Source organism: Oryx dammah, unplaced genomic scaffold (genome assembly GCF_014754425.2).
Source record: "Oryx dammah isolate SB20612 unplaced genomic scaffold, SCBI_Odam_1.1 HiC_scaffold_22, whole genome shotgun sequence".
In the NCBI taxonomy this organism is placed as follows: Eukaryota; Metazoa; Chordata; class Mammalia; order Artiodactyla; family Bovidae; genus Oryx; species Oryx dammah.
The window spans coordinates 11,298,218-11,323,276 of NW_024070206.1; the positions used below are offsets into that span (position 1 = coordinate 11,298,218).

Below are 25,059 nucleotides of genomic sequence, written 5' to 3' on the forward strand. Positions count from 1 at the left end.
GCCGCAGCCGCCCCCGCCGCCGCCGCCGCTGCCTCCGCCGCCGCCGCCCCCCGCGGGGTGCTCGGAGCCCGAGGGGGACGGGCTCCTGCTGAGGGAACGCCTGGCCGCGCTGGGCCTCGACGACCCCAGCCCGGCGGAACCCGGCGCCCCGGCGATCCGGGCCGCTGCGGCGCAGGGCCCGGCCCGGCGGGCGGCGGGGCCATCACCCGAGGAGCGGGCGCCGCCCGGCCGACCCGGGGTCTCGGAGGCGGCCGAGCTGGAGCTGGAGGAGGAGGACGACGACGACGAGGAGGAGGAGGGGGAGGACGCGGAGCTGGACGGAGACCTGCTGGAGGAGGAGGAGCTGGAGGAGGCAGAGGAGGAGGGCCGGCCGTCCCTGCTGTTGCTGTCGCCGCCCGCGGCCGCCGCCTCTCAGACCCAGCCGATCCCGGGCGGGTCCCTGGGGTCGGTGCTGCTGCCCGCTGCCGGCTTCGATGCCCGGGAGGCGGCGGCGGCGGCGGCGGGGGTGCTCTACGGAGGGGACGATGCCCAGGGCATGATGGCGGCGATGCTGTCCCACGCCTACGGCCCCGGCGGCTGCGGGGCGGCGGCGGCGGCGGCGGCCGCCCTGAACGGGGAGCAGGCGGCCCTGCTCCGGAGGAAGAGCGTTAACACCACCGAGTGCGTCCCGGTGCCCAGCTCCGAGCATGTCGCCGAGATTGTCGGTCGCCAGGGTGAGTGCGAGTGGGGGGTTGGGGGGGTTGTCCAGCCGGGCTGGGCCCCGGGCGTGGGTGGGGAGACGAAAGAAAGGAGCTTGGGGCTGGAAAGGCGAACCTGGCGAGGCCCCTAGGTCCACCGGGAAGGGGTGTGGGAGGAACCCGAGGGGCTGCCAGACGAGAAGATGGGTCACCTTGCGAACCCCCCCCCCCCGCAACAGTGTCCCTCTCCTCCTGCACGATACAAGGCGATAAGTTTCTCGAGCCACCCAGCCCGGCGGTGTCCCCTTGACTCGGGCTGTATTCCTGGAACACCCCGGCTGGCGTGGCACCAGAAACAACCTGAGGTGGTAAAAGGTCGGGTCGGTTGTGGATTCGGTGTCGTGCACGAAAAGCTTCGAGATCGCAAGTTTGCGCAGCCGACTACTGTCTTTGTAAAAAGCTCTCAGCCTGCCTTACGACGGCTTTCTGGGAAGAAGAAATTGACAGAAATGGAGGCTTGCGGGGGGCGAAGCTCATTCTCGAGGGAAGAGGGGATGTTCAAGTGGTCGTTCTTACCGCCACCGCCCCCCCCCAACCCCTTCCCTGTTCAGAAACTTAGCTTCTTAGCTAACTCTGTTGATCGATCTTACGGTATTCCGATACATTTTAACTCTCGAAAAGACAGTGTGGCTACCTTTTAGAACGCTTTAGGGTACACGATGAAGGAAAATTGGACAGTAAAGTAATTGAGTTAAGGAACTTTCTACGTTTATACAGTTTTTAGTAGATTCTCCTCACTTGCCAGCCCACCAGTACTGCAGACAGACTCCTCCCACATTGTTCAGACAAAGGACCTATGTCTCAGATTCCAGTAGATTTGTGAAGGTGGGGGAAGGGGATGCCCAGAGTACCTCTCTATCCGACATTTTTAGGGAAGGTCCTATGCTCTTTAGTGTAGCTTCCCTCCCCCCCTTATTAAAGGAGTGAATATTCTCTGCAGCTGACTTATTACAATATGATTGAACCTGGTTGATGCTTGTCTCTCTACTGTTAGGTTGAGAGCATTGTTGGGGTCAAATAAAAAGAAATGATGGCGCTGCTGCTTAAATGATCTCATCTTTCCCAAGTGGTCTAAAGTACACATAAATAAGGTCTGTCGAAATGGTGGTTTCAAATATCAGAGTTGGCTCATTTCTTACCTCTAGGATTTTAATATGAAAAATCCCTCCATCTGAAATCTGGATGGAGGAGCCTATTTCAGACTGCCTGGTATTTAAAGACAGTGTTCAAAGCTGATGCCATTCCCTTAAGAGTTTCTTCCCATAGTTTGGTGAATAAATTTTGCCTGCCTTTTTTGTTTGTTTGGTTTGCTTTTGTTTAGTTTTTCCAGTACTGAAGATGCTAGTCAGGAGATAACTGTTTCACCTCACATAGGATAAAATTATAACATCTCAAATTATAGATCCAGAATGAGTTGGTTATTCCATTAACAGCATCCGGGAATTGCTATGTATCAAGCTTACATTCTGCCAGGCATTTGAGTTTATGGCAGTTGGGAATGTGAGGTTAGTTCCAACTAACTTGCTGCCCTTAAGAAGCCAACAGTCTAATATAAACAACAGAGTGGCACTAATCGAATCTGTAATTAATGTCATTAACTATAGTGTGTGACAAAGTTGTACATGTATCAGCTCTGGGGGGCCTTGGAGAATGGATAGGAGTTTAACAAATGGAAGGTGGAAGAAAGACTGAGGGACACAGTGAGGAGAGGTGGAGAAATAATCTCTAGGTACGGTTGGAAAGTTGTGAGGGGGACTGTTTGTTTTGATACTTGGAGTCTGATACTTCGCAGAATGGGGAAAAGGCGATGGCAAGGTGTGTTCAGGCGCTTCTAGGCTGGTATTTCCTCAGCACAAGTTGCTTCAGTTTGCTTATGGTGACAGGTCAGGATAACAAAGGAAAAGAACTTAGAGGCCAGTTTTACTAAGGGATGAGATACTGATAGCTTTTGTTTAGTTTAATACGAATTTTTGTCTTCTGTATTATACCCTATAAAGCATGGTAAAATGGCCCTTCATTAGGCAGACTGTTACCTTTTTACCACTCTGTTATTTAAAAGTAAACTGAATTCCAGGTTTTTATCTTGTACCAAATTATAGCAATGAAATAAAGTCTTTAGTTTTTCCTCTTAGGGCAGAGCTTATTAGTTAATAAGGAAATGTGAATCTATTTATGTCTTAGGACATAGAGACAAGTTGCTGACTGTTTCTTTTGCACTTAATATTTTCCCAGAGTTGACAGTACTGTTAAAAGGATGTCATCATTCTCAAGATTATCTTATGTTAAGAGCAAAAAGTTTTACCCTTTTCCTGTTCCGAACCGACCCCTTTGCCACCCCCACCCTCAGCAGCACCATTATAAAACCTGTAAAGTTATTTTCCCACTTGCACGGAGAACCAGGCAACTTCTAATGTTTGCATCCTTTTACAGTGTGATAATTTCCGCTTTCTCTAAGCCAATAAACAGGGCAAATCATTTAATTTACTTCTTGCTTTGGAACAAAATTTTCTTCCTTAAGAATTATCCCTTCCTGCCATTTTTATTCATTACCTGAAGTCATAATTTTCTGTTTGACATCTCTAAATTGGTTTTGGAAATAATTATGTCACAGATGGAGACATCTGTGACTTCAGCTCTGAAGCAGAGAGTAGGACAAATGGAATTCTGAGTCATATAGACACCAACTCAGGTAGATGGCCTCTAGTTCCAGTGTCTTTCAGAAAAACAAACCACTGCTTTTGATAGCCATGAAAGTTGGCAGTGTTGACCTCATATTTATACTCCCCAGCAGCATATGGTAATTTGCAAATGTTAAATTGGTCCCCCTTTTTAAGTTTGCATCTCATTTTGAAACCAACAGTACTGGAAAATAAAGCCAGGAACTAAAGAGGCTTGTTGATAATCGAAGAAGCTCTGGAATGTAGACATCAAAAGTAAACCTGACAACAGATTTAAGACCTAACTTTTAAAAAATGTAGGACCTGCGAGATACAGCACAGTGGTTAACAGGACGTTTAATTTAAATCAGTGGACTTTGCTCCAGTTTGTATAGTCATTGAGAAGCAGTTGGACTGAAAAATGAATTAAAGTACAACCCTATTTAACAAAGGTATAAATAAATATTGAATGTCATAAGTTCAGTTGTTTTAAAGACTTGTAAAGGTTTTATAGTACAATTTAAGATTAATGTACAGCTTTAACTATTTTCATGAGTGATATCCTTGATGGTATATGTGTGTTCTCTAACCTAGTTGAGAAAAGCTATTTCTGGCTCTGCGTGTGTCTGTGTGTGCGCGGGCGCACCTGTCCATGGTATTTTTCAGGCAAGAATACTGGAGTAGGTTGCCATTCCCTATACCAGAGGATCTTCCTGACCCAGGGATGGAACCCACGTTTCCTTGCAGGCAGATTCTTTATTGCTGAACCATTGCGGAAGCCTCTTTTTTGTTGTTGTTGTACACTCTGTCAAAAAATATTTAAGCTAATAATCTCAATATGTGAATAATACATATGCTGATATACTATACATTTTTTAAACATGTAAACAGTTTAAAAGGATGAATTAAAGATGGAAATTGGAGTGTTTTGATTTTTTTTCCTGCACTCCAATGACTTTTCTTGTACCCTGTTTTGGCTATTACTGAGCTAGACCTTATAAATTTTTTTTCTTAATTGAGCTACTCTGTTTCCACTGATCCCCAGTGATTGTGTATATTGCCACTTTTTAAAACAGACAATATGACACGTTGTTTTAGGTTGTCGTAAATACATCCTTGGGAAAATTTTCCCCAGTTTCCTACAGTGGAACAAGTTTTCAGGTTCTAAAAAGAGAAAGTTTGGTATTGTACATAAATTCCCTGTTTAAGAAGAAATATCTATTTCATGAGGAGAAATAGTTTCCGAATAATACTAAAGCACAGTGTCTTTCTTTTGAGGGGAGGGTTGTTGGCATTCACTCTTCCAGGTACTGTATTACCTGCCATTTAACTCTGGTAGGTGGTTATCCCCATTTTACAGACATAGAAACTGAGGGGCTAATAGATACCTTGCTCAGGTAGTGGAACTTGGGGTTAGACCAATTGTTTGATAATGGGGATAAAGTTCTCAATTCTGCATTGCTGCCTCAGTAAGCATCTTGCTCAGGAAGAATATTTTGGGTCAATTTCAGTCCTAAACGTGATTTAGGATGCTGTGTTTCTAATATGCATAGCTTAAAATATCATCACTGTCCGAATTAATTTAACTAATAAAATTTTGGTGTCCAGAAGGCACAAGCATCGTTCTAACATTCTACTTCTATTGTGTCTAACTAGAAATTCGCTATCATTTATAATTCAGAAAGTTAATTTGTATGTATATACATGCTAGCTTTAAAAATTAAACATTGTCATTTTTTTAGACTTTAAGATCCAAATTATAGGGAACCTTAATTGTTTTGCAGATGGGTGGGGAATCCACTGCCTTTTCTTCCTGCCTTATTCAGCTAATGAACTATTTTGATTCACTAAGGAGGAAATGGAAAATAAAGTGGTAATTCAAGGGTGTGTTTTCTGCCCCCTGGTAGAAATGCCAGTGACCTAAAACTGATGCAGGGAGTCAGGTATTTGAGACCTGTAGAGATTTCCTCAAGGAATATTTCCAGCAATGTCTATGGGTTGGAATTCTAGATAGTTCTTACATCTTACATTTTCAAAGAAAGGTGGAATTTAGTTATAAGATCGTGCTTAATAGTTTGTGGGTCTGGTTTTGAATTAATTTAATATTTGCACAGATGGAAGAATTTGTTGCTTGTGTCTTAAACTGAAGACAAAAATTATTTTAGAATATATGTTTTACTATAAAAATATGTGTTGAAAGCTGTCCCAAATTGCCCTTAGCAGTCCTTGCTCAGCTGTGATATGTTGGAAAGAGATAGCAATCAGAAGTTAAACTTCCTAAATTCTGATTACTCTGTGCCAGTAAGTCACTTTGTGGCCTTGGACAAATCATTCCCTAGGATTCAGATTCCTCTTCTTCAGCTGGGTATAGGCGTGTCTACAGTACCTCTAGGGACTGTGAATTGTACACAAATAAACTGACATATATGAAACTAAATGATAAGCACATACTACTCTTGTTAAGTTAAATCTGAAATTAATTGTTCGTCTCGTTCACCTTTTCTCTGCTTTAGCAGACAGTTTCACACATTACTGTATCCTTCTAATGTGACAGAACTGAAAGGAACTGATATCTAAATGCCTGTTAGACACATGGCACTTCTATCCAGATAGACATAAATGATGCTGTAATAACAAAGAACCCCAACATCTCAGTATTAAAATGACCGGTGATTTATTTCTTTTTCACAGGGGCTCTGCTCATTTTGGTCATTCAAGGTCTTAGACCAACAAAGCAGCCACCATTTCAAGTGTGGCTGGTCTTCCTCTCTTTGCCTGAAGGATGAGACGGTGGCGTAGCACACACTAGTCTTTAAATGTTAGACCTGAAGTAGCGTGGTGATCACATCCACTCATGTTTCATTAATCAGAACAAGTTATCTGACCACTCCTAACTTCAAGTGGGTGAGAAATTGCATTACAATCATGTGCCCACAGGAGAGAGCCAGAATGTTCATGAACAGCCATGATGACTATCACAGTATTAAGTCTATGGGATTGTGGCTGAATTTTTTTAGTGTAATTTATGCCTTAGTAGCATTTGTAATTTCAACTCAAAAATGTTCATAAGATACTAAATAGGAAAGTGTGTTTGCAATTTAAAACTCCTTGAGGAACTTCCCTGACAGTCCACTGGTTAAGACTCTGGGCTTCCACTACAGAGGGCTCATCTGATCCCACAACCCACATGCTGTGGTCAAAAAAAAAAAAAAACACACAAACTCCTTTAGGAAACTCCAAAGAGATTATGAATAATCTATTTTAAAATCTCATTGATCTTCAGGTGATTCTAAAATGATATGTTTATCAAACTGCATCTTAATCCTTCCCAAATGGCTTATATACCATGATGCATGTTTAGTCTTTAACTCTTCTCCCCATACTACCATTAGGTACCCTATAGACATTTATAGTGATTACATACAATATTTAAGCTTTTTAAATTATTTTCTAACGTTAGTAATACCAAGCCAAACTATACTAAATTGAATATGTACAGCGCAGTGTTATTTTGAATCCTTTTGAGTCTTTATTTCAGTGATTGATTCTAAGAATTCTAAGTTACACTGCATAGTTGTACCGCCTCTTTCATGCCAGGGTTCAGGATTTAAGAACAATTCATGTGGGCATGGCTTGTTGCCTTTGTCCAATAAGCAGAAACTGCAGTTCATTGTATGCGGGGAAGCCTGGTTTGACCATAAGTAAAGTGGTATCATGCAATAAAATAAGACTAGGCCTTAAAATAATAAAGAAAATTATTTAATGAACTGCAGATATAGTTGAAGATAAGCATGAAGCTTCATCTTAAACACAGTTAGAGAAGAGTGGAGAGGGACTGGTTGCAAACTTCTAGAAGCTTACCAGTGTAAAATGTTTGCCCTTTCGGCTGAGCTCCTTTCTATACCACTGTCCCCTCGCCTTTGGCTTATCTTCTACCTTTCCACCAGTACCTGCAGTAAGGACATTGAACTTGGAGTTAAACTTGTTTAGAGACATGGTTTTACCATTTGTTGCCTGTGACCATGGACAGGTCACTTAAGCTCACTGAGTCTCAGTTTCCTCTTGGGGGGAAAACTTGTTCCATCCAGTCTATAGTCTGAAAGAGAATCATTTACACATGAATCTGATTCCATTATATAGTTCCCAAACAGAAGTAATTCTGAGTTTCTATTAACATCCTCTAATGGACATGAACATAATTTTTAAGTCCCCAGTTAGGAAAATTGTTCTATCTCTCATCTCTAATTGACACCCACTTCTAGGTGTCACAGGTTTAATGAAAGGCCAAATGGGAGCCCTTTTTTTGTTGCGTATGTGGATCCTCTTGTCTAAATTAAGTGAAAAAGGAGCTGGGGGGATTTTAAATTTAGTTTAACCTCTGTTTTTAAAAATACCTCATATATTTTGGGAATTCTCCACTTGTAAGAATCAACTGGGAAAAGAAGGCAGGTTGAGAAAGTGGCGGGTTTAGGGAATTGAGGCATTTCGGAGTTGTTAGTTTGTAACTTTGGGCAATTCTTGTCTTCAGTTTTCTCCACAAATAAAGTGAGATTGGACTAGATTATCTTTTGTAACCCTTATATTATCTTTGCCCAAGAAGAGTTCCTAAAATCATGTAAAAGTAAACCAGATTTAAAATTACCAATTAGATTGACTTCAACATATCTCCTCCCAGTTTTGTAAAATTAATATCTTAAACATATTTTTCATAATCTAAATATAAGTTTTATCTTTAGGATTTAAGGATTTTTTAATGTTTTTAACTTCCTAGAGAAAATTGACTCATTTGAGTTTTTCCTTAAAAATAATATTTAAATGTATCAAGTAGTATGTCATCTCATTTGATCCATTCTTATTGCAACCATACAGATAAGGAAACAGGTCTGTGGAGACGTAAGTAACTTACCCAGGGTCTCAAGCTAATAGAATTAGAGACTTCAGTGCTCTCAACTCTGTAAGTGGTAAACAAGCAGACAAAGCAGCGAGGATATAAAGGACTTGAATACCGCCACCAGCCAGTGGTATAAGAAAAGCAAATGATAGATCAATATCTGTACATGAACACGTATAGACAACAAATCCTTTTGATGCTTGAAGTTGGATACAGGTCAGTGAGGGCAGAACTGAATCTCAGTCATCTTAATCTCGGTTAAATTACGTGAAATGTAGCAGATACTTGCCATTTATTTTTTTGAACTGAACTGTTGGACTAGAGACTTGCCATTTTAGTATTTATCATTATAGTTTTCATATTGTGAGGTTTTCTTCCCTCTTGCCTTTATCTCCAACCCTTTACCTGAGGAGTCAGTCAACCAAAAGTTGTTTGGATCTGTTTGTTCTAGATGCTACTTGATTTAGGGTATTATATGTCTGTATGAATACTGTCAATAAGCAAAACTAAAAAGTCACATAAATGAAACTGTTTGAAGTGTTGATGAAGTGATGTCTAATGTGAAACCGTATTCTTAACAGAAAATTTCAGCAATTTTTGACTGGAGCTGCAAGAAGCACCCTTGAGCAGGGAAAGGAAAGCTATTTCTGTATTGTACATTTAAGAATCTATTATATTGTTAATCTAAACAGTTTATTTAAATGTTGAGTTAAGTTGTGTGTGTAAGAAACACTCTCTTACTGGGTTTATCTGATATTCACCAGTCTTTGAAGCTAATAATACTGAAAAATTGGGTCCCTGTAAAATTGTAGGAGCTTTTGAATAGCCTGTCAGGATTATTCCAAGAAGAAAGGGTCTTACTTATATGTACAATCATTAAAGAATATGATCTCCCCTCATTAATTCTAATATATCATGAAATATACATATAAAATAATGTGTTTCTCTAATGCTTCTAGAGAAAAATAGTATGGAGTAGGGAGAGGAGTGTGGAGACAACTTGTGTTTGAGGTCGGGCTTTCCAGCTGGGAGATCTTTCCAACCTCTTTGAGTTTATTTCCCATCCTTCCTAAAGCTATCAAGCTAGTCATCACTCTGTTATGATGATTAAATGAAAATATAGGAGAGTTTTGAAAACTGAAAAATGCACTACACATTTATTATTTCAAAGGCAAGCCTGTTGGCTTAGTATACTTATAAAATACTTGAACTGGTGGGGGTGGAGTGGGGAGAGGGGCTAGAGAGCCTAAAAAGCTCTCCTTTACTGAGCACCTACTTGAAAAACGGGCACTGAGATGAGTATTTTTAATACGTTATTTCATTTAATCTTTGCAACAACCAAGTGAGAGAAGTAACTTTCATTATAGTTTCTGGGCTTCCCAGGTGACACTCAGGTGGGCTTCAGGGCAGGTGGTAAAGAAAACCTGCCTGCCAGTGCAGGAAAGCATTTAAGAGACATAGATTCAATCCTTAGGTCAGAAAGATCCCCTGGAGGAGGGCAGGGCAACCCACTCCAGTACTCTCGCTTGGGACATCCCATGGACAGAGGGGCCTGGCCTGCTATGGTACATAGGATCGCCAAGAATCAGACATGACTGAAGCAACTTAGCACACACCCAAGAAGGAGAGAGAGAGGTTTAGTGGCCTGTTAAGATTTCACAAAGGTAGGTAGTGATGGTCTATTCAAAGTCTTGTGCTTCCAGCTGTTATTCTACCTACTTTTCTTGAGGAAAGCAAGGCTAGATGTGTAGCCTTGTCCCACATGAGATGTGAGATTGTCCCACGTGCTTTATAGCTTTCAGAAATAAGTGATTTTCTATGTCCCACGTGAGATGTGAGATTGTCCCACGTGCTTTATAGCTTTCAGAAATAAGTGATTTTCTATGTACCAGGAGAAGAGGGACTTGGTCAAAAATAAAAGCATTGGAAAGGACCTAGAGGTTGAATGACCTAACATTAAAACCACAAGCAAACTGGTGGTAGATTAGGCCCAGTCCAGCAGATAATCAGTTTTTTGATCCTTACATTTCCTTTAAACTACACCTTGGAATAGTATTAGTAAGCTGTAGCTGTGATAGTAATAGTCATATCTATATTTTTATTACTCTTGAGTTCATAGAGCCTTCAACACACAGTCTCATCTTTTCCAAATGACTGTGTTTGTTACTCAGAAGATAAACGGTGAGGGGCCAGTGCTAGGAGGATTTTCCAGGTTATTTAGGGAAATATCTGAGTAGAGACAGGAGGAACCAGGCACGTTTAGGGGATGATAAAGTCTGGGAGAAGGTAGGTGATGGCCACTTAATTAGGAGAAGGATGGGGACAGGGAGGTGAGATGGGGAGGTAATTTTTAATACCAAGCCCAGCATTCTAATTTTCTTGAAGGTAAAAAGAACTACTTCACTCTCCCCTCCCCATTTTTATTAAAGCAGGTATGTTTGTGTATGTACATGTACAATGATTTCCCTTTTAAAATAAAACCGCTTGGAGAGAATTTCTGAAGAAAGATATACCTGAGGATGACCCATAGTGAAAATATACAGACCTTAGTTTTGGTGTGTTTATAAGAGTTTTAGCTTTCTTAAATCACCTTATATTTGTAGCTAATTTATGAATGAGTGGAAAATAAAGTGAATTTTTTTCTGGAAAACAAAAAACCCTCTGTCGAAAATCAGCAACACTTCACATAGCATTTGGGGTTCCTTTCTTTAAAAAACAAAACAAGTTCTTTGCACCTACCAGATAGAATTTAAACTCCGCTGCCTTTGTTAAACTAAATCATCCCCCATCTGACTTGCTCCCCTAGCATTCTGCCCTCCAGTTGCTTAAAGCTCCCATAGCACTGAGCCAGGTGTGGTATCCAGGCTGCCATCTTGGGCTCTTGATTCCTCCTTTGGCATTTCCAGTTCTCTTGACTCTCCTTTCCACCTGGCAGAACTACTTTCTTCAAACCTAAGTTGAAATGCATTTGAAGACTTCTTTCACCTTCTGTAAGAAGTAAAGCCCTGTCCTGTTCTGTGCTCCCACTGCTTTGTATGCCTGTTTTCATTAAAGCAGTTACCTTATATCGGTATTGTTTTCATGACTGTTTCCTTTCTACACTGTCAGCTCCTGGAGAGCAGAAATTATTGTAGTTTCTGTATATCACCTGGAATTAGCCACCTGCACCTTTATAGGGAACTTGATACTTGAATTGGTAAGTTGAAGCATCAGGCTGGTGGATGTTCTGGGCCGAAGGAAGAGTGGTTTAGCTAGGAACACTTAGTCACATCCCACAGGACAAGTGGAGATGAGGTTTACTTGTCCATTTCTTACCAAATCATTCATCTCTCAACATAAACACCCTGTCTTCATCATCACCCTGGCTTATATATTTCTTTTTGACCTATTTTGATTTTTATCAGTGGTTTATCCCTTCACCCTACTTCAGTGCCTGTGATCCCCAAACTTTTCTTGTACTTGTATCTCGCTACTGCTCTGGACAGTGGGTCACTATTCTTGGGTTAGGATTTAAGATTTTTCTGAATCCAATACTTTCCTTTGCTCAAAAGCCAGGGGCCTGGGAGAATGGAGAAATAATTGGAGAAACAGGAAATTGGTGTTGTGGTAGGCAGAATAAACCCCCTTTCCCTGAAGATGCCTACACCCTATATCCCCGAAAACCCTATGTAGACGTAGAGTATGGACTTTGAGGTGAAAAGGTTATCTGAGATCAGCTGGGTGGGTCCAGTTGATGAATCCTTCAGCACAGAACTTTCCCAGCTGGGTCAGAAACGAGATTGGGAGAGATTTGAAGTACAAGAAGGGTTGAGTCCCCATTTCTGACTCTGAAGATGGAGAGACAGGGCCACAAGCTATGTTGGTGGCCTCCTGAGGCGGGGAATGGCCTTGAGCAGACAGACAGCGAGAACACAGGGAGCTCAGTCCTGTGATGATAAGCTCAATTCTACCAGTAAGCCAAGTGAGCAAGCTCTTCCCTGGAGCTTCCAGAGAGGAACGCAGCCCTGCAAACACCTTGATTTTAGCCCTGTTGAAATCCATGTCAGAACCCACGTCAGAAGTGTAAAATAAAAAATTTGTGACATTGAAAGCACTGTGTGAGGTAACTTGTTATTGGCAGCATTAGAAAACTAAAGCAGATAATAAAAGTAAAGAACAGAACAAGATTTCTGGATTGAGGCCTCCATTGTCCTCCTAGCTCTCAGCTCCCAGAGGCCACCTACAGTTCCTTGCCATGAGGCCTCCACGGGCAGGTCCAAGCATAGGTTGCTTTCTTCCAAAAAAGCCAGAGCACATCTGACAACTTCTGAAGCCCACTGGAGAAAGCTCTTCCAAAGAACTTGTGATTAGGTTAGGCCCACCCCTGTGATCTGAATCATCTTCCTGTTTTAAGGTGAATTGATTTGGACTGTAATTATATCTACATTGCAGACTGTAATTTTGTATCTGATTCTTCTAAGTATATCATTCCACATGTTTCATGGAATTATAAAAAGCGGCCTTAAAGGTCTAGTCTAGTGCTTTTAAGCTTTTCTGTGACACCCCCCCCTTCCCCATCAAAAGAACATTTTATTTTGCAGTCAATGTCCACATATTTCATCAAAACATTTGGAGCCTATTAATGCAAACCATGGTTTGAGAAACACTGAAGACCATTTCAATTCCTTTTCTTTAAATTCCTCTCCCAGCAACAAAGGCCCTCTCCCTTTTAACTGCTCAGGCAGCTGGTGGGAGACACTCTTTACCCTGGGGAAGCCAGACCCAACCTTTTGCTATACCAGGAAGTGAGAAGACCAGAATTCTGGCTGCAGTTAGAGTTTTAAGGTAAATCACAGCCCTAGCCACAGTGATACAGAAAGGGGAAATGGGTTCCTTCAGGAGGGAGGTAAGTTAGAGACTTTATTGGGGGAATTTACTTCCAAATCAAAATAAAATGGTAACCATGAAAGTCATTAGTGTTGTCCTGGTTCTTAATCTCTACACAGTCTGGTATACAGCTTGCCATATATTTATTTGTAGCTATGAGAAAACAATTGTTAGTCCCTACCTCTTAGACTTAAAATGCTTTATTCAACTTTGAGGTTATGAAATCATTTACCCTGCTGTTCATAATTTTTTTTCCCTAAATCTCAGAACTAGTCAAAAGTCTGATTGATGTGCTTATTTAATCTAGTAAAATCTGTCACTTCTTCATCTCTAATTTTTAAAATTTTCTAATTTAACAACATTTCTTAAAATAAATAATGCATTTGTATGGTTCCAAAATTTGTAAGAATTTAAAAGTACCAGGGAAATTAAGTCACCTTCCTACCCTATTTCCCTTAGTCTCCCAGTTTTGTGACTGCAAAGTATTCCCTTACATAGCTGTACCAACTTCCCACTAATACAAACAGGAATACAGAGGTTATTTGTGCCTGGGCAAGTATTCCTACAGACTTGATTCTGTGAGTGGGATTGCAGGGGCAGAAGGATGCAGGAAGTTGTGATTTTGATGGATAGTGCATACTGCCCTCAAGCAGTTTGTACTCTGCAGCTAAGTATGAGGCTTTCCCCCCATTCTTACTGGCACTGTTTGTTTTTGATATTTGACAGTCTTATAGGTGGGAAATGACACCTCAATTCGTGTTCAGAGCCATTTATGTTTCCTTTTCTATGAGCTATTTTACCTATTTTTTTCTGTGGTTTTTGGTGTTTTGAGATACAAGGGCAAGTATATGGGTACCTATGTAAGAGAAATTAGCCATTTGTGATGTGAATTGTAAATAATCTTTTTTTAGCTTGTTTTTGCTAAGTAGACCTTTTGGGCAGGGTAGGCTATCTTATATCCCTATCTCAGAGGTAGTCCATATTCTGTCTTCTCTGTCTTCCTAATGAGACTATCAAACACATATTCATTATCATTAGTAACAACCATAGACTCAGTAGTATCCCATTTAGGCATGTGCATATTTGTCGCTCAGTTGTGTCCAACTCTGCAACCCCATAGACTGTAGCCTGCCAGGCTCCTCTGTCCATGGGGATTCTCCAAGCAAGAATACTGGAGTGGATTGCCATGCCCTCCTCCAATATTATACCTACTGGGTATCAAACAAAGTATTCTACTAAGGTTCACCCGACAGTTGCTTATTGTCTCAGAAGCATTTTGAGAAGTTTCTTAATTTAGCTTTCTAATGTTCACTATAGTAAGGGTTGAGAAGGGCCAACCCTAGACCCTCAAGCTAACTCTCGGTTGGTCCTTAATAGAGTTTGCCAAGTGTTTTTCTCTAGGATGACCAGAATCCTCTTTGTTAGAAATGTGTGATTCTAGCAGATTGCCTTCTTGTTAGGTTATAGTGCAGAGAAGAAGCTCATGTATCCAAATAATGATGGTAACTCTTCTGAGGGTGCAATAGGAAGAATTAGGCGTTCTCACCACCCCTTCAGACTCTCCTAAGAGTCTCTCCATCAGTCACACACTGGCCAATGGAAATGATTGTAGTTCTCGGCCTCAAGCAACACCGCCTCTGCTGCATGAGAGAGTTTCCTAGATTCAGCCTGCGTGAATGATAAGTGGATGTGGAAGTTTTATGGTCTTCCAGGTCACTTTCTGTAGTGGAGCAGAGTAGGAATAGATTTTCCTATACTCAGAAGTCACACTGTCAATTTAATCTTGTAGTTCATTGTAGATATAAACTTATAGCGGCACTCTGTAATAACTTGTGTTATACAGTAGTATAACTTAGACTAACTGTAGTAACTTCTTGCTAGCCCCCAGCCCACCCTGTCCCTCTGCCCTTCTCAGCTCCTCCACTAAGTGCATTTCTTGCAGTTTTGCTTTAAGCTGTACCACCCAACCCACCCCCACCCCCCTGGTCTTCTCAGATATAACCTTCAGGTTAAAGTAAACCTGACTCAGGGAAAGGAGCGGAAGCTTCACGGAGAATAAGGCATCTAATAAACTAAAATCTGAAGGGCCATCAGGAATTAAGCAGAGCTGGTAGCAAAGGGGCTGATCGTGGAAGCAAGGAGCATGGGCGATGAATATGGTGGAAGCACACCAGAGAATTTATGGAGTGAGGAAGGGGAAAAGAGGGGTAGGGCATAAGGCGAGAGAGAGGTAGGTCCAGGCACAGGGCCAGCTTCTGTGCGCCGCACTGTCTGGACTTTATCCTTATGGTAAGAGGGAGTCATTAAAGCCTTGCTCAAAGAAGTGAGCCTTCGATCGGTGCTTTGCTCTTTTCAGGAAGCATCATCTACCTAAAGTAGAGGTAGAGAGCTGATTGGAGTGAGGCGAGAACGGAGGAAAGGAGACTTATTTCAGGTGGGGTCGAGGGCACTAGTGCAGCCACACAGGTTAGGAATGATGTCCAGAGAGAGTTAGCTTTTGTGCATGACGGATTTGTTGAGGGCAGGAAAAAAATGTTTTAAGAAAACCATCTGCTCAGGTTGCGGCGTGTGTTTTCCAGTAGCATCTAACTGCTTTATTTTGAGAAACTAGGAATAGCATGATACAATCATGAGAAGAAATCTGTTCTGGCAAGCTTCACATTAAGATCTTTGAAAAGCATAACCCCAGAGTCTTATGCCTTAGCGTATATCTGGCATCTTTAAGTTACTGTTCAAAACCCTCCAGTGTTACACAGTTGGCACTGGTAATGGCTGATTACTCCAAAAAGTAATCTTTGGGTAGTTATACATATGTATCTTAGATATTTTATTTATTTAACTTAAATATACTTCAGATTTAGAACCAAAGCCTTTTATTTGAGAATGGGACTGCCAACCATTATAGTCCTTCAATAAAACCACATCCAATGACCATACTCCATACAATTTCCAATATGTTTCTTTTGAATTTAGCAGGAACTTCACAATGAACACAGAATTACTCTGGGTCAGTTTTTTTACCCCAAGATTTTACAGTTGTCTCACCCATAGTACAACAGCATCTTTCTTTTTCTCTAAGTACTCATCATTATTGAAATTTTTAAAAATAATCAATTTTGATACAAATTCCATGTCTTGTATTTATATATCACTGCTTTATGTAATTATTAATTTAGTTAATGCATGAGTTCAGTTAGCATAAACAGATAGGGATAAAGACAACTGATTCTTAGTTAAGCCTGAAATCCAACTGATGGAACAGAAATGAGATGATGTGCTAACTTTGAGCACTTTGCTATTGTCATCAGTTGAGTTTTACAGAGGAGAGAATGATGTTGAGGTAAAATGACAAGACAGTTAAGTGGAAGTCAGTTGGAGAACTTTTATCATGCAGTATAGTTCTGTGGAATTTGAGGTTCTAGGACCAATAAAAAAGACTATAGACTATGAAGTCAGACTAGGTTTAACCCTGGCTTTGCCTCTTACTTGCTGTGTGAACTCAGGCATGTTACACAATATTTCTGCGCTTTATTTTCCTTAGCAATAAAAGGAGAGTAACAGTCTCGTCCTTAGGGTTGTTATGTAGATTAAATAAGATGATAGATATCGTCTCACATTGTACATTAATATTTTTTCTTTGCCACCAGCACCCTGCAAGGTAGTAAACTATTACTGTTCTGAAAGTCAAATCCACTCATAGTGTAGATGGCCTATTTCATGCATCATTTGCAATGACTAATAACAAGAGGAAGAAAACTATAAGCCTGTCCTCTGAGTTAAAGGCCTTCAGTGGAGGCGTCACCTCTTTGCTGAGAATGAGAGATCACCAGGAAAGTACCCCTCAGGATCCAGGAGTCATAGTGCAACTAGGGAAGCTTTATCAGCATTTAGTGGTAAGTTTTTGTGATAAAGAAATACTCTCAAACTTAAAGAGGGACAGGAAAACTGCCCAAAACCAGACTGTTATCTTGAAAGGAGCTTTCTGTAATTTGTCTTTATCAATATTGTTGAAGTAGATGTTGATACTTAACAAATATTTTCTTTCTAACAGGTTGTAAAATTAAAGCGCTGAGAGCCAAGACGAACACGTATATCAAAACACCGGTTCGTGGTGAAGAGCCCATTTTTGTTGTCACTGGACGGAAAGAAGATGTTGCCATGGCCAAACGAGAAATCCTGTCAGCTGCAGAGCACTTCTCCATGATTCGTGCATCTCGAAATAAAAATGGCCCTGCCCTGGGAGGGCTGTCCTGCAGCCCTAATCTGCCGGGTCAGACCACCGTTCAAGTCCGAGTGCCCTACCGCGTCGTAGGGCTGGTGGTTGGACCCAAGGGAGCCACCATCAAAAGAATCCAGCAGCAGACCCACACGTACATAGTGACTCCGAGCAGGGACAAGGAGCCCGTCTTCGAAGTGACAGGGATGCCCGAGAATGTTGACCGAGCCCGAGAAGAGATCGAGATGCATATTGCCATGCGCACGGGAAACTACATTGAGCTCAACGAAGAGAATGACTTCCATTACAACGGTACCGACGTCAGCTTTGAAGGTGGCACTCTGGGCTCTGCGTGGCTCTCCTCCAATCCCGTTCCTCCTAGCCGCGCCAGAATGATCTCCAATTATCGAAATGATAGTTCCAGTTCCCTGGGAAGTGGTTCCACAGATTCCTACTTTGGAAGCAATAGGCTGGCTGACTTTAGTCCAACAAGCCCATTTAGCACAGGAAACTTTTGGTTTGGAGATACACTACCTTCTGTAGGCTCAGAAGACCTTGCGGTTGATTCTCCTGCCTTTGACTCTCTACCAACATCCGCTCAAACTATCTGGACTCCGTTTGAACCAGTTAACCCACTCTCTGGCTTTGGGAGTGATCCTCCTGGTAACATGAAGACTCAGCGTAGAGGAAGTCAGCCATCTACTCCTCGTCTGTCTCCTACCTTTCCTGAGAGCATCGAACACCCACTTGCTCGGAGGGTTAGGAGCGACCCACCTAGTACAGGCAACCATGCTGGCCTTCCAATATACATCCCTGCTTTTTCTAATGGTACCAATAGTTACTCCTCTTCCAACGGTGGTTCCACCTCTAGCTCACCTCCAGAATCAAGACGGAAGCACGACTGTGTGATTTGCTTTGAGAATGAAGTTATTGCTGCCCTAGTTCCATGTGGCCACAACCTCTTCTGCATGGAATGTGCCAACAAGATCTGTGAAAAGAGAACGCCATCATGTCCAGTTTGCCAGACAGCTGTTACTCAGGCAATCCAAATTCACTCTTAACTATATATATATACATAAATACTATATCTCTATATGGACTCGTAAAGGCATGGGTATAATGGTACCCCCAGTAAACTTCCTAATGAATTCTTATGACTGTTATCAGGCTTTATTGGGATTAGGCTAAAGTTGTTAGTAAACTTATAAAAGGCTGCTATGGTAACACTAAACCTAAGTGGTCTCTTGTCTTAGTTTGGTTTGAATTATTAATCTTATCCTGTAGACCCAGAGACATAGCTTGTGTAAGAATTGCTAAAGCTGACGTTCAACTCGGCTGAGTGAAGATAATCATAGGTTGTGTAAACCTATGAGAAAAGTGTATACGTCTAAGATTTCCAAATGATGGGTCCCAAAGCCTAACCACATTAAGAGTTTATGGAGGGTACACGGCATTACAGATGACTCAGACACTTCCAGGGCTGCCTTCTTTACACTGCCAGTTTTGACAAAACAGGTCCGTTTGTTTTTTATTTTACAACAACTTATGCCTAATTCTGCAGGATTGCAAGTAACTTTTTAATGCATTGTGGTTACTTATTGGTAATAATAGGGCTGATGGCAGTTTACTCGATCACCGGTTATAATTTGGGACAAAAACTGCTACATTGACCTTCATCTCGCCCAGAGTGCTCCCGGCTGGTCTGATCAGTGGAGCAGGAATGCAGTTGTATCGATCGTGAATTCCTACCCATTGCCTCCCTTGGTGAATGTGGAAATGGCCACCTGGGTTTTTCCATTCCAGGAAAGGCTTTGGGGTGCACCTGCATTGGCTAATAATTGAGGATACGAACATTCCATTCATTAGTCTGATCAAGCTATTGATTAATTTTTAGACTATAGATCAAAATGTGAAACATTTTATGTTCAATCCATATTTGTCTTGCACATTATAAATGTATTTTTATTTTTTAGTAATTTAGGGGAGGGGGAGGGAGAGAGGGGTAACAGTGCCCTTAGCATATTTACAGAAGCAGCTGTGACGACCTCCAATCAGTTTACTTCATTTCAAAACTTGTTTCCAATCACAAGGAAAGATTTCTTTAAGATACACTTTTTACATTTCACCTGTGGATGTCTGTGACTTTTCATCCTCAGTATGTTCCCAAATCTGCTGGCATTGAACGGATAAAACATTATACTGGTGGGTTTTTCTACTAATTATTTTTTGAAGCGTTATTTTCCCAACAAAAAAGAGCTTTTTTTCTCAGTATAACAAAAATTGAAATCCTATGTGTATTGAATAGTAAATAGACAAATTTTATTTTTTATTTCCACTTGAAGAGTTACATTTCGTATAAAAGTTTACAAATAACGGTTTTTATTTTGATTTTTTCAGTATAAAAAATTGCCTTGATGGCATATTATGATGTAATGCTAATTGCTTGTAGAATAGTTAAATGTCAGTATTGAAACCTAATCTTTAGCTGCCGTCTTGTAGATAACAAACGAATGTTCACCAAGCATGTATTTTGTATTTTGTTGCATTGTACACTGCAACTAATAAGCCAAGGAATCGACATATATTAGGTGCGTGTACTGTTTCTAAAAACCACAAACTAAGAATGATAAATTATCAATATAGTTTAGTATTTGCTAATTTTACTACACTCTTTTGTTATGTATATGTAGGGAAGTCATAGGGATTATAAATTCAATTTGAGTAAAGTTTAAAACCATATATTTTATGATAAAGGGCCTTTAACTTAAGATGGCCAAAGCACTGATATTATATATTTGCTGTAAAGAGAATTATAAGAGTTTTATTTTTCTGATATTAAAAGTTACTTAATAAAGACTTGTTTCCATTAACTTGAATGTATTCTCCTTGGTGTTTTTCATGTATTCATTAGTTTACACTGGAAGACTGCTCCTTGCCAGAATTGAAAACGTCCGTTAACAAGAGTTTCCCCTCTCCCTAGCCAGTGATCCGTGTTCTAGGTGTGCAATGTGTTGCTTATGCTCCTATCCGGATGTAGCTTCTTTCTTTAAATAAGTGTCACGTTATAATAAATCTAGAGATTTGGCCAGTTTTAGATTACATAGTTGCATGTTTATGTAGTTGACCACATAATCACTGTTAATCTAATATGAATAAAATAGTGATTTATACATATTAATGTTAACTAACATCCTGAACTCAACTTAGACTTAGTTTTTATCCTTTGTTACAGATTGTCCTTTTATCACCAAAACTATAAAACTAATTTTTTCTAGTATGAAGGTACGAGTTTTTAACTTTTAATTCTGAAGTACCTTCTTAAAGACTTTGTGGTTGATAAAAAAAAAAAAAAATATTGCTCCATTAATGAAAATTACTTTGCTGACGAGAATAAATTGTTGCTTTTTGGTAAAAAGCAAGAATAAAGAGACTTCTGGATTGTTTTACTGAAACCAAAATTCTGTCCTTAGTACTTAGAGGTATTACACAGCCATAGGAAATCTTTCAATCGTAAGTTTTGGACAAATTCTCAGGCTGTGCTAGATAACTCTGGAATGTATAGATTTGGTGATGGGCAGGATCATTGCCCTGTGGAATTATTTCACTCATTTTAGGATTAGCCTCCAGAAGTATGAAAGTCAAATTACTCGACTATGTTGTAGTTTTACACTTCCAGCATAGACTGAGAGGTGAATATGAATTTTAACTTGCACATAGTATAAGGTCAAGATCTTTCAGAGGACCTTGAAAATAATCTCCAAAGCTTTCCTTGCCAGAGGAAGCCAAAACTTTGTCTGAAATTAATATTAGCAAAATTGATAAACACTTTTCCAAGGTCTCCGTCTGAACCTGCCTTCCCTCATATGCCTACATCCATTTTCTTGTTTAAGGAAGTACCAGGAGAGGGGCTCCATGAACCCCGTGGACCAGTGTTAGCAGAGAATTTTTGCACCATACTGGATAATCTGCAGTGTGGATAATCAAGGATTAGACAAACCTGTTGAAAACTTGACATTATGTGTTTACACGGCCTTAGAGGCTAGATGCAAAGCTGCAAATGTGAGGATCAGATAACAGCTTAGTTATAATGATATGTGACTCTTTCTATAAAGGAATTTATCAAAAGTATCCCCTTGCAAAATAAGTTTTTAGCAAGAGTGAGAAAGGCTAGAAGAGTTAGGTTTAGAAAATAGGAACAGGAATGTTATTACACTTCAAATTATTCTTATCAGTGGATGTGTTAGCATAAAAACAGACACGTTCTCAATCTGCTACCAACCTCCCCTCAAATATTCTCCCTTTCTCGTTCCAAAACTCTGTACAAATAATGCAGGATAGTGATATTTATAATACAGGCATAGCTCTGATATACTGTGAGTTCAGTTCAAGGCCACCACATATAAGTTATTTATACTGGACTGTAGTCTGTTCAGTGTGCAATTGCTGTTGTATCAAAGGAATAGTGTACATACCTTAATTTTAAAATACTTCATTGCTAAAAAATGCTAACCAGTACCTGAGCCTTCAGTGGGTCATTATCTCTTTGCTGGAAGGTCTTGCCTCCATGTTAATAGCTGCTGACCAAGGTGGTGGTTGCTGAAGGTTGTGTCATTTTCTTAATAGAGTTTGCCACGTCAGTTAACTCTTCCTTTCACAAAAGGTTTCTCTGTAGCATGTAAGGCTGTTGAGTAGCATTTTACCCACAGTAGAACTCCCTTCAAATTTGGAGTCAATCTCCTCAAATCCCATGCTGCCCTATCAACTAAATTTAAGCCCTGTTCTTAATCCGTTGTCGTCATTTCACCAGCCTTAACGTTATCTTCACCAGAAGTAGGTTCCATCTGAAGAGACCTTTTTATTTGCTCATCCATAAGCAACTCCTCCACTAAAGTCTTTATCATGAAGTTTCAGCAACTGAGTCACATCTCGAGGCTTAACTTCTAATTCTACCCATCTTGCTGTTTCTACCACATCTGCAGTTAGTTCCGTCACTAAAATCTTGAACCCCTCAAAATCATCTATGAGGGTTGGATTCAACTGCTTCCCATTTCTTAATGTTGGTGTGTTGACCTGTTCCCATGAATCATGAATGTTTTTGATGGCATCAAGAACTCTTTCTAGGTTTTCAGTCGACTTTGCCCAGATCCATCAGAGAACACACTATCCATGGCAGCTATAGTCCTAATACGTTTGTCAAAAAAATTGGACTTGAAACTCCTTGACGCGTGGGCTGCAGAGTGAATGTTGTGTTCGTCTCATTGTACAGCTTCCATCAGAGTTCTTGGTTGACCAGATGCATTTTCATGAGCAGTAATATTCTGAAAAGAATCTTTTTTTCCCCCCTAGCTGTCAGTCTCAGTGATGGGCTTAAAATATTCTGTAAACCATGCTGTAAATAGATGTGCTACCATTAGAGAGCACAGGCAGAGTAGATGTAGATGATTCTGGGTAAATGAGTGTTGGTTTCAACTTAAAAGTCACCAACTACATTAGTATCTGAGAGAGTCAGGTTGTCCTTTGAAAATTTTTGAGACCAGGCATTGATTTCTCTAGCTAGGAAAGTCCTAGATGGCATCTTCTTCCAATATAGGGCTGTTTACGTTGAAAGTCTATTTAGTATAGCCACCCACGTTGGTTACCTTAGCTAGATTTTCTGGGTAAATTTGCTGTTTAGCTTCTATATCAGCACTTACTGATTCACCTTGCACTTTCATGTTATGGAGACAGATTCTTCCCTTAAACCCCATGAGCCTACCTTTGCTAGCTTCAGAGTTTTTTTCTGTAACTTTCTTAACCCTTAGAGAATTAAAGACAGTTAGGGCCTTGCTCTGGATTAGGCTTTTTGACTTAAAGAAATGTGACTGGTTGGTTTTCCTTCAAGAACTTTTCCCTCGGAATCACAACTTAACTAGCACAAGAGAGCCAGCTTTCAGCCTGTCTCTGCTCTTGACATGCCTTCCGCACTACATCATTTCTAGCTTTTTATTTAAAGTTCAAGTGACTTCGTTTCACTTGAACACTTAAGAGGCCACTGTAGTGTTACTAATTGGTGTAATTCCAAAATTATGTCTCCAGGAATAGGGAGGCCCAAAGAGTGGGAGAGATAGCAGCATTCTTATTGGTGGAGCAGTCAGAACACATTCATGAGTTAAGTTTGCCGTCTTTTATAGGCACAGGCCATGGCACCCCAAAACAATTAGAGTAGTAACATCAAGGTTGGCAGATCATCATAAGGGATAAAATCATGAAACACAAGTACTGCAAGAACTACCAAAATGCGACACACAAAGTGAGCAGCTGCTGATGGAAAAATGGTGCTGACGGGCTTAACCCAGGATTGCTACCAACCCTGAGTTTATTTTCAAAAAGTGCAGAAAAGCGAGATGAAATAAAACAAGGTATGCCTGTATCTTGTGAGCCTCTTTTCCATTGTCAGTATACTTTCATAGCATAGTCTAGTGGTTGCAGTAATACTGTTTTATGAGCCATACCTTAACCATTTTCTATTAGCGGGTAAGTAACTATAGGGAGTGGAGCATTGATGAAATAGGAAAGGACATTGAGAAACCTAATAAGGAGATTCCATTTAATAAAATTATGAATTGTTCTCTTTAAACTGCCGGCCTTCCTACTTGAGTGTCACAGAGTAATTATTCCCAGTACCTGTCTTCAGCTGACCACATGAAATAATTGAAAGTTACGAATGTTACATTTTCTTGCCATTTGGGGATTTTCTATGCTGTTTCCATATTAATGTTTTATCTGGTTTATAAGAAGCATTTGCACACTAGTGCAAGAGTCCTTCCATATCTCTTGGCTAGGTATCTTTAACAGTAAACAGAGCACAGTGATCAGAGATCAGGATTGGAAGGCACACGAGAAAACCAGTTTCAGAGGAACTACGTTTTTAGGCCCTCGAGGTGTTTCTAGAGGGTTCACGGGAGACGGAGATGTTTGTCACCTGACACCTGAGGGAGTCCTTGCTGTCTTTGTGATTAAAATTATAAATCTTCAATTTGGCAAGAGCGTATGCAAAAACACCTTATTAAGTATGGAAATCTTAAGAGCTGTGACACTCAGCTGAAAACACAGCAGTGAAAAACTGAAAAGAACTGGCTTAATAATCTTGCTCGTTTCAGAAGAGACAGTAGCAATACTGTAAATCAGTGTACTTCAGTATTTCAATAAACTAAAAAAACAGACAACAAGGCCAAGATTATATAAATCTTTGTTCTGTACCTACCAGCAACATTCCAATATTTACCTAAAGCATCTCGCAGCGTCATGCATAGTTTATTGCATGTATTAATTTTGAGCACCAAGATGGGGAAAATCGCCATCAAGGATGCACAAAACCTCAAAATACAGAGATGACCTATGCCGAGACAGATGAGTTCTGTTAAAGTGGAATATTCTTCTTGGTATATGTGCTGCTAAAGCAACCACGGAATGTTCTTGGAGAAGTCAACAATAGCCTCTATTCAAAATGAAAATATGAGGGGTTTTTTTTTAATGTGATCCTGGAACTATATGAATATAATGGTTATTCAAAATGAAAATAAATTATAGGTATTTCTCTATTTTAAAACATCGAGGTTCATATCTATTCCATGACATTACGGTGGAAATTTTTTACAGGATCTGTTACTGTAATTTCGAGGGAATTACCAAAGGCATTTTAACAAGAGAGCT

The 25,059-nt window shown here is 40.5% G+C and overlaps 1 protein-coding gene across 1 annotated transcript in view; it reads left to right on the forward strand.

Annotated features, from left to right (window-relative positions):
- MEX3C (mex-3 RNA binding family member C) overlaps positions 1-20,243 on the forward strand; it is a 21,453-nt gene extending 1,210 nt beyond the window's left edge. Inside the window, exons 3-4 of the mRNA XM_040264222.1 lie at positions 8-713; positions 17,203-20,243. Coding sequence (XP_040120156.1) covers positions 8-713; positions 17,203-18,428 — 1,932 coding nt within the window. The 3' untranslated portion in view covers positions 18,429-20,243. The remainder of the gene's footprint in view (positions 1-7; positions 714-17,202) is intronic.
- The last annotated feature ends 4,816 nt before the right edge of the window (positions 20,244-25,059 follow it).